Consider the following 15273-nt stretch of genomic DNA (forward strand, 5'->3'; position numbering starts at 1 on the left):
AAAGCAGTGTTTACTTTCAAGATCCACTGCACTGTGTGTTTTTAAAAATATCAAAATGAAATATGTGGTTAAGAAATAGACACCATTTTGAAAGTACAGTATTTTCTGTAGTGATGTGGTGACCAAAAAAATATATTTAGAGGTTGTGAAATCACTGGTATTTAGGGTTTTTTTAAGGAAAAAAATATTAACATTGGTGTTTAATGCATTTTAACTGGGCAATTATTGGTATAAAGTGTGTATTTGATAAGTTATTTATAAACATCCAACTGTAAAACTGTTTATTATACATATTTTTCTAATGTTGTTTATTGTTAAACAATTTAGTATGAAAAATTGGCAAGATTTTGGTCAAAAACAAGATTAACAGTATGGGATATTAATATCTGTAGCTTTTCCCATTTACAATAATAGGCTTTTAAACATTTCTTACACTGTAAAATTAGTTTTGTAAAAAATGCTATTTTTAACATTGAAACTAATGAACAAATTCATTCTCACAAAACTTTACGTTCTCACAGTACAGACCAGGTACCCTCAAATTTCTGTGTGCACAATGAGAAATTACAGTAATTGTTATACATGGTTTACATACCAGAAGTAAGAAATGTATCCAGGAAGGAGTCATATTGGCATTGTTTATGGTAAAGGGCATATATATTTTTCTGGAGACCCGTGTATACTGGGCCTATAGTCAAATCATGGACAGATTAACCTTTTTTAAGCTGTTATGACGTTCTATTCTGTCATAATTAGACTGGGCTTTAAAGCCGTTATGACGGAATAGAACATCATAGCTAACAGCTGTCCTGAAGCCTTCTGTGCTGTCAGGACTTGATCGCGGTCTTGGGGGCATTCCTAGGGTTGTAGGGACGCCCCCAGACGCGATCCAATAATTGAAATCTCGCGATCGTGGTTTCAATTTGTCTACATCGGAACAGTTGTTCCGATGTAGGCATTTTAGCCCTGACACGAAAGGGTTAAAAAGTTTGGTGTTTATTGAGCAACTAGAGTTTCAGGAAGTAAATAGATTATGTATTTATTTTTATTTGTTTATATATAAATAAGTTCTAGGAAATGAATGTCAAGTAGAATTTTGAGATTAAGGGGTCAATTTATCAAACTCTGTATGGCTCACCGGAAACAAAAGTCTAAAGACCGCTGCTCCATAACTTGTCTGACTGCTCTGAGGCGGCGGACAGAAATCAACCCGATCGAATACGATTGGGTTGATTGACACCCCCTGCTAGCGGCCGATTGACCGCAAATCTGCATGGGGCGGTATTGCACCAGCAGTTCGCAAGATACAGTTCATCTTACATGTCACAAGATAAGTATATCGTATCATGTCCGCTCGCACTATAATAAATTGACCCCTAGGAAATTGTTGAATCTTGGTATGGTCGTTCAAAGTGTATTAATGTCTTAAAATTATATTAAAATAAAAATGTACTTTGACAGTTTGTCCTGTAATATGCCTATCATTTATGTATTTTTCTACTGTCCCCAGAAAAGCCAGAATGCATCCTTCAGGACCTAGGACTCCGACCCTGCAACATTCTACAAAGTAATTGCCTGAGAGACTTGTATTTATCTGTCCCAAACTGGCCATACCAAACGAAATATGATCAACACAAGAAGGTTTTCAAGGGGTATGTCGCTGGACTGCAAATAAATATGCAGTTTGCTATTAAAATTCAAGTTTTTAAATGTTTTTAAAATATTTGTTTTGTATGCAGATGGTTTGCAGTGCTCTGTTTAATTCCTGATACATAAATAGGAAATTACATTAATGTCCTTTAATTGCAATTATACCATTTTGTATGGTGTATGTCTCTATGTATAGTGTAATTCTCTGCTCTTCTCCTGCTCTTTCTACCCTCTCCGCACTCTCCCCATTTCTCTCTATTTCCACCTCATTCATTAATTTTTTTCTTCAAGTTTTTCCTCTTTCCCCGTCTCTCATCTTCATCCACAGCAAAGGAAATAAAGTAAATATAATCAATAGGCTTTACAAGGGATATGTCCCTCCCCTGACTTCACAACAGTGAAAGATTTGTTAACACAATAGTATGTTTATAAAACGATTACTTTGCTCAGATCTTATGTAATGCAGTGCTTAGTAGTGGATGCATACTTTTCTTTGGCAGTATGAGATTGTAATATGCAAATGTTTGATTATGTATAGTAAATACATTTATTTTGCAATAATTTTTAATTTTATATTTTCCCTGTTCCTGTAATTGAATTCTGAAAATTGTGGGCTTTCCAATTCTCATGAATTTCTATAAAGTAATTTAGAAACCCAGGTTTCCTTTATCTAATATCTTCATCTCTTCTTCAGTTAGGGACAGACAATGCATGGAAATAATGGCTGTATGGAGGCTGTGTACCTGAGTGGGATATAGCCATGTTAAAGAAACTTTATACTTTATCATTGTACACTACCATTCTTTATGCACAATTTATCTGCCCCTAGTTGTTCCCCGTAGAAGAGATTATATAAGTTTAACCTAAGTTTAAACATGGCGGCACCTATTACTTTACAAAAACTAAAATACATTATAAAAAATTAAAACATTACACATATTTGTTTACTGTTTAAGCAACTATGTATTATTCTCAGGCTAATATTTGCTTTCAATTCATCATCATATCTTGTGGTCATTTACTGTTGAAAGTCCCTTTTAACTATTTAAGCCCTGAAGTATGACACAGCTTGAATTGATATCGATGTCACCCGACTGAATCATCCCATGTAAATGAGACCGTGAAAAACGATGCATTCAACACGCTGCAAGGATTTGATTAACTTAATGAGTGCTCTTCCCTGAGGGCTTCTCGTCACTTAAGGACTTAAACCTGCTAAGATTTAATATCTTCCGTGCAAATATATCTTTTTCAGGGCAGGGTTAGCTGCTTCCTAACTCCCTCCAACAGCAGACAAAGGATTCTTGTGGTTTGATGCTTTGAAAATAGCAACAACAAAAAAACAGACTGCATGCCAAATTAATGACATTAAAGACATCCTGTCCTATAAATCAATGTTTAAAACGTATTGAGAAGATAAGGATTTCACAAGCAGATCTGAATTGAGAACATATGCAAAGATGGTGAAGAAAAATATGTTTATACATTTAGCAGCTAAGTACAGAAATACTTTAGCCCATTAGTACTTTAATATAACATTTCCTTAAAACAATTATCCTTGTCAGGGTAGAACCAGGAAAACTGTGGTTCAGTCTGATAGCAGTGTACAGTAAGCAGACAGCAATGTATTTTCTGCTGGTGGCTCATTGAGATGGATTTGTATAAACACATAATTCATGAAAAGGCAGCAATTGAATCCATCCCAATGGATCCCAATGGATGTAAAACCTGGCATGTAATATTCTTGTAAAATGTTAAGGAAAACAATACACTATTGCAATATATACATGTTTCCTTGAACAAATACAGCAGTATCAGTTATGTAAAGTGTGCTAAGGAGTTGTAGCTGTTAGGTTACATATTCTTATGGTCTGTCAAATAGTCAGTAACAGTAGGTTCATATAAGCCCTTGAGCACTAGAAGGAAGTAACTATCAGCCAATTAGGTTTAGGAGGAAGTGCACAGTTGATACAGCTGTATTTGTAAAAAGGGCAGTAAAACCCATTTGTTACTTCTATGCAACATACTATTTTCTTTCATCAGATGGTGAGAGTCCACAAGTCATCAAATGTGTGAATATTAACCTCCTGACCACTAGGAGAAAGAGGAGGAAAAAGACACCCCAACACACCAGAGCTTTAGATCCCTCCCACTTCTTATGATCCTCCTTGATCAAAGTTCAGAAAGCTGCTGTTACTTTAGCAGCTTGGCTTAAACCCAACTCCTTCTGAGTGCATTACTGCTCATTAGATATGTGCATTTGGATCCTTTGTGAGGAAGTAGGTGGCCGTTTGTGCCGTTCGGCTCTTTTATTCTTGTGAGATATCACCACTCAAGATCACGCGGCCACCTACTTCCTCACGAAAGATCCAAATACACATACCTACTGCTCATTCCAGTAGAGCATTTGCTACTTTTTGGGCCATTTTTATAGAAAAATTACAGTTATAAAACAACAGTGATAAAACTATCTTTACAGTACATAATATGTGGACATGAGTGGTATTTACTTGTCCTTATTATTAAAAAATAAAGTATACAGTCTATTTAAGTACTGTAAGAGTTACGCGAGCCTGCAACGTTCTACACATTAACTTACATCTGTCCCTAATAGACTACAGCAAAGCAGACCAGGAACAAGGATTCCAAAGGTGTTTCCCTCAACTGCTCATTGGCTTGCAAAACCATGTAAACTGTGCTAACAAAATGGTAATGTTAAAGAGACAGTAAAGTCAGAATTGAACTTTTGTGGTTTAGATAGAATGTGCAATTTTAATCAACTTTCTAATTTAATTCTATAATCAAATTGGCTTTGTTCTCTTGGTAGCCTTGTTTGAAAATTGAGTCTTAGTAGGCTCATAGGGGCTCAGGAGTGTGCTTGTCTTTAGGAGTCTAGGACAACAGTTTGCAACAATGTATACCAGTGCTAGAAACAATGTTGCAAACGCTGGTGCCATAGACTGCTAAAGACACATGCACACTTCTGAGCGCCCTATAAGCCTACCTAGATTTCCCCTTAAAGGGGCAGTCTACTCCGGAATGATAATTGTTTAAACAAATAAATAATCCCTTTATTATCATTCCCCAGTTTTGCATAACTAACACTGTAAAGCAGTGTAAACAGTAAGTAAAACAAAACAGAAAAACACTTTGAGTTACACTAAAAATATAATTACACACACAAATAGTGTAAATAAATAATATGTGCACATAAGTAAATGATTTAAAAGTCTTTAAAAAAAAAAAAGAGAGAGATTAAGGGGGGATTATCTTCTCCAGCTAACAATTGGAGAAAGACTTCAGAGAGCTATCACTTAGCTCTCAGTGATTTAGCAGTTGGTATCAATATTCTGGAATCTGGATAATATAAGAGCAAATTTATTTAAAAAAAAAGTGATCTAAGAACGCCAACAAGGCTTATGATAATGCATAAAAAAAAAAAGATATATCTGTGGCGATGTGTCCTGCCACGTAGTGCTACAGATATGTCCATGCTAGCTATCTAGATATGTTTTTAACAAAGAATAACATAAGAACACTGCAAATTCAAATAGAAGTGAATTGGAAACTTTTAAAATTGTATTCTCTATCTGAATCATTAAAGAAAAAAAATGTGTTTCATGTTCCGTTAATGTAAAGCATACATACGTAGTGTCCTTTATTCTGTGTTATACTTAACAGCTAATACAAAACTGCAATGGAACATACATAAACACTGCCTGTACTCTCATATGTAAGTATTTATTCAATAAAATAATGTGGCAGATGAATAAATACAAAGCACAGCTGATAAGGTGATTCTAAAGTAAGATGTGATTTCTCAGTGTATATGTTTTAATATGCCATGTGGATTGTTTATTATCAATAATTCCTGAAGTGAACATAATTTACAAAAAAAAAAATCTTTATTTAAAGTGATATTCTAGTGCAAACTATTTTGGGGCTTTTTAACCCTAGAACATTTGTTTAGCAAGTTTGCAATTTCTTAGCTGCTTTTTATTAAAAACATTTAAACTACATCAGATTCCAGCCTTGGAGCATGGAAAGTTTCTGATTAGTAAGTATCAATTATGAGCAGGCTTGGCTGCCAATCATGCTTATGCAAAACACATATGCACCAATCAGAGGCTGCGTTTGCCCCTAGATCAGCACAATGGGCAGGTAAATGGTCTTGATCATGGGGTTAAACACAAACATAGCTTAGCAGCCTTTATTGAACAGTATGCATATTACTACAAGCTTCATAGGAACTCAATTGTGGGCTAAACAGCCCCAGAATACTTTGTGCTAGCAAATCCCTTTAAAGGGAAAAGAAACTCAAAAATTTTCTTTCATGATTCAGCTAGAGCATGCAATTTTAAAAATTGAATTCTATTATCAATTTTTCTTCATTCTCATGGTATCTTTTGTTAAAAAGCAGTGGTGTAAACTCAGGAGCGTGCACGTGTCAGTTTTGCAAGAATGTTATACATTTGCAAGAGCACTAGATGGCAACGCTATTTCCTGCCATGTAGTGCTCCAGGCTCCTATCTACGTATCTCTTCAACAATTCCATGGGAACAAAGAAAATTTGATAATAGAAGTAAATTGTAAACTTTTTTTATGGTATGCTCTGTCTGAATCCTAAAATATTTTTGGGGGGTTTCATATCCCTTTAAAGGCACAGTACACACCAATTTTCATATAACTGCATGTAATAGACACTATTATAAAGAATAATATGCACAGATACTGATATAAAAATCCAGTAAAAAAAACATTTAAAAACTTACTTAGAAGCTTCCAGTTTAGCTCTGTTTAAAAGGTTACTGGAACACCCACTGCAAGTGGGAAATAGCAGACACTCCCCCTCCCCCTTCCTTTGCATATGAAAAGACCTTTTACACAAACAGGAGCAAGCTGGAGTAGGTATACATCGGTATTCTCCTAAAACTTTGGGGCTTGGTTAGGAGTCTGAAAATCAGGGCAATGTTTTTTAAAAATAAGCAAAACTAAACATTTAAAAATACAAAAAAACAACCTGTATGGGCTATATAAATGGAGCATCTACAAAATATTTATGCAAAGAAAAATATAGCGTATAATGTCCCTTTAAGCTTCTGTGAATATATCCTCTGTAGGAATTGTTATTATTATGTATATGAAAGAGTAGCAGATAAACATTTTGCAATTTTGTTTTGCATAAAAATGGTTAAATAAAAAGCTAGTAAAGGTGAAAGGAACAGGAATTGCAAGATGATGTATGAAAACCTTTGCAGGGTGTACATAGATCTATAAAAGTACATCTGAGCATTTTCCTTTTGCATTTGTATGTCCCTTTAATGTGAAGATTTGTATTTGTAATCATTACCTGGCACCTTGGTTGTTTCTAGATATTTTTAAAGGGACCCAAATGATGAAACACCTGAAACTGATGCAGTATAGCTGTAAAAAAGCTGACTAGAAAATATCACCTGAACATCTCTATGTAAAAAAAGGAAGATATTTTGCCTCAAACTTCGTAAATATTCACACCCCAATTAATTGATGATAATATATACACAAATACATACATATATACATACATTATATATCATTTATATATAATTTATATGTATGTATATATATATATATATATATATTTATATTTATTTATATAGTTTTAATGTGTTAGCCTGGGTTAAATAAGCCTGTTCTTCTTGTTTATTCTCACATGCTGATGCCAATTAAGGACACTAATAAATGAGCTGGAAAAAAAGTCCTTTTAAGTCTACTTGCACCACATAACATAGATGAAGTTTGACTTATTGTATAGCGCTAATTACACCTGATGAAATGAGGATAACACTTAAGCATTGAGTATTTTTCTGGGCCCAGTTTATTTTATATCTGTCTGAGACTGGATTTTATTGTTTGGTATATCACATTATTATTGTTTGGTATATCACATTATTATTGTTTGGTATATCACATTATTATTGTTTGGTATATCACATTATCATTGTTTGGTATATCACATTATTATTGTTTGGTATATCACATTATTATTGTTTGGTATATCACATTATTATTGTTTGGTATATCACATTATTATTGTTTGGTATATCACATTATCATTGTTTGGTATATCACATTATTATTGTTTGGTATATCACATTATTATTGTTTGGTATATCACATTATCATTGTTTGGTATATCACATTATCATTGTTTGGTATATCACATTATTATTGTTTGGTATATCACATTATTATTGTTTGGTATATCACATTATTATTGTTTGGTATATCACATTATCATTGTTTGGTATATCACATTATTATTGTTTGGTATATCACATTATCATTGTTTGGTATATCACATTATCATTGTTTGGTATATCACATTATTATTGTTTGGTATATCACATTATTATTGTTTGGTATATCACATTATTATTGTTTGGTATATCACATTATCATTGTTTGGTATATCACATTATCATTGTTTGGTATATCACATTATTATTGTTTGGTATATCACATTATTATTGTTTGGTATATCACATTATTATTGTTTGGTATATCACATTATTCACCTAGATAGAGGCTTCTGGAACTGTTACATTTATTTTTATTTTTTAAATTATCTGTACATTAATTTTCCAGTTCTCCAGCCCCATTCATAAAACCAAATATTCTTCCTCTGTAATCTTCTAAAATGTTATCAGTTGAACATTTTGTTATATAATCTGTGCCTGTTTAATCCCTGTTGTATAATGGGGTATAGCTACTAGTCCCCCAACATTTGGTCAAGCTTGGACATACCCAATTGAATCAAACTGGTTAAAATTTAAGAGGAATTTAAAATAACAAACTACGAGATAAGTGATTTTACTAGGCTTTAAAGGGACTGTAAAATGCTACCTGATTGGCTGTAATCTGTTCTTGATTTGTATCCTACTTTATACCAACTGCCCTAAAATGGCTAAAAATAACTTCAAACAGTACAATGTTGGTTAAAAAATTAAGGATGTGCAGGTTTAAAGGGACAGTCTAGTCAAAATTAAACTTTCATGATTCAGATAGGGCATGCAAATCTAATGTGTTGACTGGTCCTTTAAACAACTTTCCAATTTACTTCTATTATCTAATTTGCTCAATTCTTTAGATATCCTTTGTTGAAGAAATAGCAATGCACATGTGTGAGCCAATCACACAAGGCCTCTAGGTGCAGCAACCAATCAGCAGCTACTGAGCATATCTAGATATGCTTTTCAGCAAATGATATCAAGAGAATGAAGCAAATTAGATAATAGAAGTAAATTAGAAAGTTGTTTAAAATGACATGCTCTTTCTAAATCACAAAAGAAAAAAATTGGCTTTCATGTCCCTTTAAGTAATAAACAGCTACACTAATAATATTGTACAATACATGAATTCCAGATTCCAGTCCAGTTGTTCCATATTTTTAAATTCCTGTTAAAGAGCTTTGCATATATATCTTATTATAGATATAGTGCTGTTAACGTATATATATATATATATATATATATATATATATATATATACACACACACCACAAAACACTATCTAAAAATATGGCATAAAAGGTGCCTTAAAAGGAGCATAGTATTATTAGCCTCTATATAGAGGGCATGTATTCCCTTTTTTAAAATGTTGTAAAATGTGTATTTCCCCCTTGAATCTTAGAGCTCACTCATTTATTTTCTTCAAAGAGGAAGAAAGAGGAAGAAAATGCTAAATATAAGTAGTACAGTACAGCTGTATACAGTATGTAATGTATATAACATTATATTATGTTTTTCTTTTTGTCTTTGAACTGATTCTCGTTGTGTCAAAAGTACATTTTGTATCATAACTATTAAATGTTTTTTTTTTTAATATATTTTAGCTATCTTTTTAGCTAAAAAAACAACAAAAATAGAATATATAATTGGCTAAATTTAGGACCGCTATGATTTTTGTAAAGTCCCTGCTGTTCCTTTTTGTCAGTATTTCCCAGATTTTATTCAGCATAAAGCTATCAGTTAAAAAAAAATAATAAAAAAAAAAAATGAAATATGTCTTTTAGCTGGAGAAAAGTATCATGGCCTTTAAATATATGATCTATGATGGAGCTAGAGTTAAGAAAAAACATCACATGGAACAGAATGTATATCTATTTATCTATCTATTTATATTTCTCCCCATCTATATTTGTGAATGACCCATTTAGCAGAGATGGATTTAAATAGATATTGATCTTATTTTTATCATCTACATTATCAAATAGAAAAGTCTCTAAAAAATATTATTTCAGAAAATTATCTTTGTTTATTGTCATATATTAAATTACATTGCCAGCATTACAAATAAATACAGTTGTGGAGTTGTGAATAGGGTTAGGTTTAAATTATGTTAAAGGTCAAATAGGTTATGATGTTTTCAAAAGCAGATGGGAAATCAGTAACTTAACCATTCAAACATTCTTTCTAATTTGCTGTTGCAATGACATTATATATATACCTATATATATATAATGTCATCGGTATGCTCTTGTGGAAAGGAGAAAAGTGTCAACAAAGGATAATAAGAGAAAAAGTGGTAGACTTTAGGCTTTACAAAAAAAGTTTTTTTTAAAGAGTCTGAATTCTGAAAGTTTTGTCCATTTTAACATGTTACATTTTTTTTTAGCATTAAAGCTGTTTATTTTGCTTGTGAAGCAAACAGGACGTGCATCCCTGTGTGCAACAGGACATTAAAGGGACATTAAACACCTTGTAATTACAAGGCATTTCTGTTGAGTTGCTATAGAATAATATACCAGTCAAGTCTTAATATTTTTAAAACAAATTAACATCCTTTTTACTGCAATTAGTTTTTAATAGCCAGACTCCACTAACCATTTGCCTTATTTTGAGGAGCCAAGCTGGGCTTTAGTCTGAAGACAACAAGGCTAGCCATGGTCATAAAGATTTGCACTTTTTACCTGATAAAACCAGTTAGGGAGATATATGTATTAGAGTTAGCCTTATGATGTCAGTAGGGTGCATTTCTAGTTCTGAGAATTAGAAATTGCTCAAATTTTAGAGCAAAATTGTAAAATAAATAATGACAATATATTACAAAGTTATTTTATTATGTATAGCTAAACATGCTCACTGGTTAATAAGTACCACTGTGTTATTAGTGATCACTGAACTCAATACATCAACATCCCTATTACAAACAAAAACTGAGATATTTTTTAAAAGGATCTCTTTTCAATGCAACAAATAAAATAAATGACAGAGACAATAAATGACAGTTAACTAGCCGAAAATTCCTATGCTGATTTGTTGGAAAGCACTGACGTTGTGTGGCTCTATGGGATTTTGTGGGGCTATACAAATAAATTAATTAATGTGCTCCTATGCATTACTTTAGTATCAGCTCTGGATTGGCCTGGAGCATGTCTACAATGTGAGGCGTTTTGTATAAGAAATTAACCCCATAACAACCAGCACAGTACCCTATTTAGTCTGATAAAAAACAACAACAGTATATAATATTTATGGGTGCACTTATCAAGAGAAGCAGACATTTAAAGGAACTTGAAACCCATTTTTTTTCTTCATGATTCAGATAGAGCATACAGTTTTAAACCACTTTCCATTTTACTTCTATTATCTAATTTGCTTCATTCTCTTGGTATCCTTTGTTGAAGAAGCAGCAATGCACTACTGGGAGTTAGCTACATACATTAGCTATTACACAAGGCATAAATGTGCAGCCACCAATCTGCAGCCTCTGAGCCTACCTTTTTAACAAAGGATGTCAAGAGAACAAAATAAATTGAGTAATACAAGTAAATTGGAAAGCTGTTTAAAACTGAATGCTCTGTCTGAATCGTGAAATAAATATTTGGGTTTTTATGATCCTAAGGTGAAACCAATAAAGAGCAAAAATTACAAAATTGCCTGTGCCTTTTAAACACATTGTAAACCTCTGTTAGTTAAACTAGTTTTGAACATACTGATAATTTTATGTGCCTTAAAAAATACTGTTACATAGAGTTATTACCCTCTAATTTACTTTTCTCTGGTCTGATTGGCTTATTACAAATAGTGATGTCACCTTTGTTGGGGGAGCAGCTTATATGTAAATAATAATTATGTAACATCACACTCAAATGAAGCCAACCATTACTATTTTTAAATGATTATTATTTTCCCTCAGTAGTAGAGTTTCTAGACATAACAGTATAGCTGTGTGTATTTTGTTTTACCCACATTGGTCCAAACCTTATCTTGATGTGAGGATAGAAGGGAAATATTGAAGTTTGTTGATATTTGAATGTTTCCCATGCAATAATAGGCCAGGACAAATATGTTTTTTAGATCAGTTTGTAGGACTCTGGTATTGTAGATTTCAAAGTTGTAAACCCCAAATGATATAGGATCCTATATATGATTTCATTTCAATAATTATTTTAGTAAACAAAACCTTTTACCCATCAGGGCTAAATAAGAATTATTTAGGAGCAGATCCAGGTGTGAAAGAATAAAAAAAAAACATTTTTAAAATAGTGCAGTGTTTTGTCATAAATCAAAATATAAAGCAGAACTTTCTTTTTATAGTGTATTAACAGCTGATCTTGCATATTAATGTGTAATATAATGTGACTTAAATAAAGAATAAATATACTATGTGGCAAAGTATAAAAAAATTATGCAACAAAAAAAGCTCCAGAAGGTGTAAAAATAATAACTGTAAAAATAATAATTAACAATGAATAAATCTATAGTGTCTATATACTGTGATGAGGTTATTAATTCACTTCATTTTGACTGACAAATTTCAGAATTTAAAAGTACATGAAACCCAAAATTTTTCTTTCATGATTCAGATAGAGAATACAATTTTAAACAACTTTCTTATTTATTTCTATTATCTAATCTGTTTCATTCTCTTGGTATCATTTGTTGAAGGAGCAGCAATGGCCTACTAGTTTCTAAATGAAGACATGGGTGAGCCAATCACATTCAATATATATATGCAGCCACCAATCAACAGCTAGAACCTAGTTTCTCTGCTGCTCATGAACTTGCCTAGATAAACCTTTCAGCAAATGATGACAAGAGAAGGAAGCAAATTAAATAATAGAAGTAAATTGGAAAGTTGTTTAAAACAGTATTCTCTATCGGAATCATGAAAGAAAATCTTTGGGTTTCATATCCCTTTAATTTTTTTAAAAAACAAACAAACAATGTCTGATATAAAGTACAGCAAGGCCACTGCCTGCCCACAGGTAACAATTTACAAAAACAATTGAGGTTGCCTTGTCTACACCAGACAAAAGCTAAAGTCAGCTATTTTGAGTCAAATACTGTACTTGCAACTGCTGACTTTCATCCAGTTAGACCCTAAGAAGCTAACTTTAGAAAGCTTCTGGTATAAAATTATTAGCTGATACAGCTGTCAGTCATTAATCAGGGCAGGTACATGGAAAATAATGAAATAACATTATGGAAATACTCCCACCTTCATTATGTCTAAACATATATACAAATAAAATAAGTTTATGCTAAAGTAAAAATCAACCTAATCCCCTTGTAATATTTTTTTTTTATTAATGGCTTTAAACATAAAGATCAACTTAGTTTTAAAAATGTTTTATACTGTTTGAAACTGGTTATAACATACTTGTATTGTTAAATTGGTGCAAAGTTAGCTAAATAAAATAAAACATTTGTTTAGCTAATTATATAAGTTTAATCAAGTCTTTTCAGCACTTGCTAAATATCTGTACATTTTCTATTCAAATTTGTTTTTATATTTTAAGTAAATCCACTTTCTGAGAATAGGTTGAATTAGAAATTTGTCTTTTTCTCCAAACTTCCTATAGAGGAGCAAAAACAAAATCTGTAACATAGTTTTCCAAAAACTTACACATTGCTTAAACCAGTTTTTTTTATTTGCTGCTGACTATAGAATTTGTTTTGGCCTCTCAATGGATAAACCCAATTTTACACAAAAGCAAAAGTTGTTTTCAGTTCTATGCAAACTAAAGCTAATTAGAAGAGTTAACATTAATTTGTGCTTTTTACAACCCACTTGTTTTTAAAAAAGTTAACTGGATAGTTGTTTCTAAATGAATAGACCCCTATATGTGGAAGTAGCATTCTTTCCCTTAGATAGCTAGATAGATAGATAGATAGATAGATAATAGATAAAAAAAAATATGGGGATTACAGCTTATCCAAAGCATGATGCCATTTCTTACCATCTATTAAATAATCTAAATACAACCAAATGACCACTTGTATACCCAGTCGTATAGTAGTGTACCTGATTTATGACTACTGTATATATTCACTAAGGAACAACCGATTTCACAGCGAGTCAATTGTAAACATCGTATTTTCTACAATATTTTAATATTTTTAAAAGGCACCAAAACGATTTGCCCAATAGCTCCGCGCGGTGTGATATTGTTATTTAAAAATAGCCAGCAAAAAGGGCTGAGTGCGCGGCCATATAAATTACCGTATTTACTTGTTTTTTTATACTATGCACAGTATCAATTTGTTTTTGTCAAGTTTCATAAAGAAATCCAATTTATTTTACAAATGTTGTCAGATCTACATATTCACTTCATTTTTGCACAACTGGACATTGTCTGCAGTAACATCACAAATATGAAAGATGTGGGAACGTTTTACTGCATAGAGCATAACGTTATTTACTTAAAGGTCAATGTTAATTTGTGAGTGTACTAACGTATGCGAGTCTTGTAGATGGTTTTATCATTGCTACTAATTCAGGTTAAATGTCTCTACCTTAATAGTGATGGTTAATTTACTTAGACAAATGGATGAAGAGTTAGGAACCGGTGACACCAGGACCTGATTGGTTACCCCCCTCACCTGGCTGTACTTGACCTCTTGATCCAGTGAGCTCTTGTCCAGTCCATTGATCATGTGCTGGGCAGACTGGAAGTTACTTCTGCTGAGGCTGCTCCATTCTTCCATCTTAGGGCTGTGATAGGGCGAAGCGTCACTGACTGGGGAAATGGGGACAAATGTGTCACTTGTCACAGAATATGAAAAAGAAGTCACTATCTATATCTACTCCATGATTATCATTTTTATGTTTCCCATTTCAGTGCAAATGAACTAACATAACTGCTACTGCTTTAATAAAACTGTATTTTATTTAGTTAAAAATTAAAATAAATACAACTCACAAACTCTGTCGCGTATTACTAAATATGTGCAAATATATCTGAATATGCAATTGGGCTGTCAGTGTCTGATTGTGGCACAGACAATTATTCGTTTTCCCCAGATCTGTGTGTCTATACATTTTAGAATTATAATATATGATGCTAATTTATTAAAATACTCATTGTTTTCCAAAAACAGAAAACGCTTGACCAGTTTTTATAAAGTCCTTGTAATACAGACTTGTGACAACTACACAACCCGTTTAGGGGCTATTTATTGGGGTCCTGTATCTGTGATCACTGACTACCAGCGGGTTACAGAGCCCCCACCCCTTGTTGATATTGGTTCCCCTGTAATATCATATAGGGGGGCAGACAGATTAGTTACAGAATCCAGTACTGTAAAATGGTCAGAAATAAAAGGTCTTGCAAATATTTGTAATCTTAGAATCTGC

The 15273-nt window shown here is 32.5% G+C and overlaps 1 protein-coding gene across 3 annotated transcripts in view; it reads right to left on the reverse strand.

The window, feature by feature from the left end:
• The window catches only part of PAX9 (paired box 9), a 33427-nt gene that overhangs the window by 12098 nt on the left and 6056 nt on the right, over nucleotides 1–15273 (reverse strand). For all 3 annotated transcript variants that reach the window (XM_053689630.1, XM_053689623.1, XM_053689616.1), the window contains exon 3: nucleotides 14520–14656. In XM_053689630.1, coding sequence (XP_053545605.1) covers nucleotides 14520–14656 — 137 coding nt within the window. The remainder of the gene's footprint in view (nucleotides 1–14519; nucleotides 14657–15273) is intronic.

Source organism: Bombina bombina, chromosome 1, assembly GCF_027579735.1.
Source record: "Bombina bombina isolate aBomBom1 chromosome 1, aBomBom1.pri, whole genome shotgun sequence".
Classification (NCBI taxonomy): domain Eukaryota; kingdom Metazoa; phylum Chordata; class Amphibia; order Anura; family Bombinatoridae; genus Bombina; species Bombina bombina.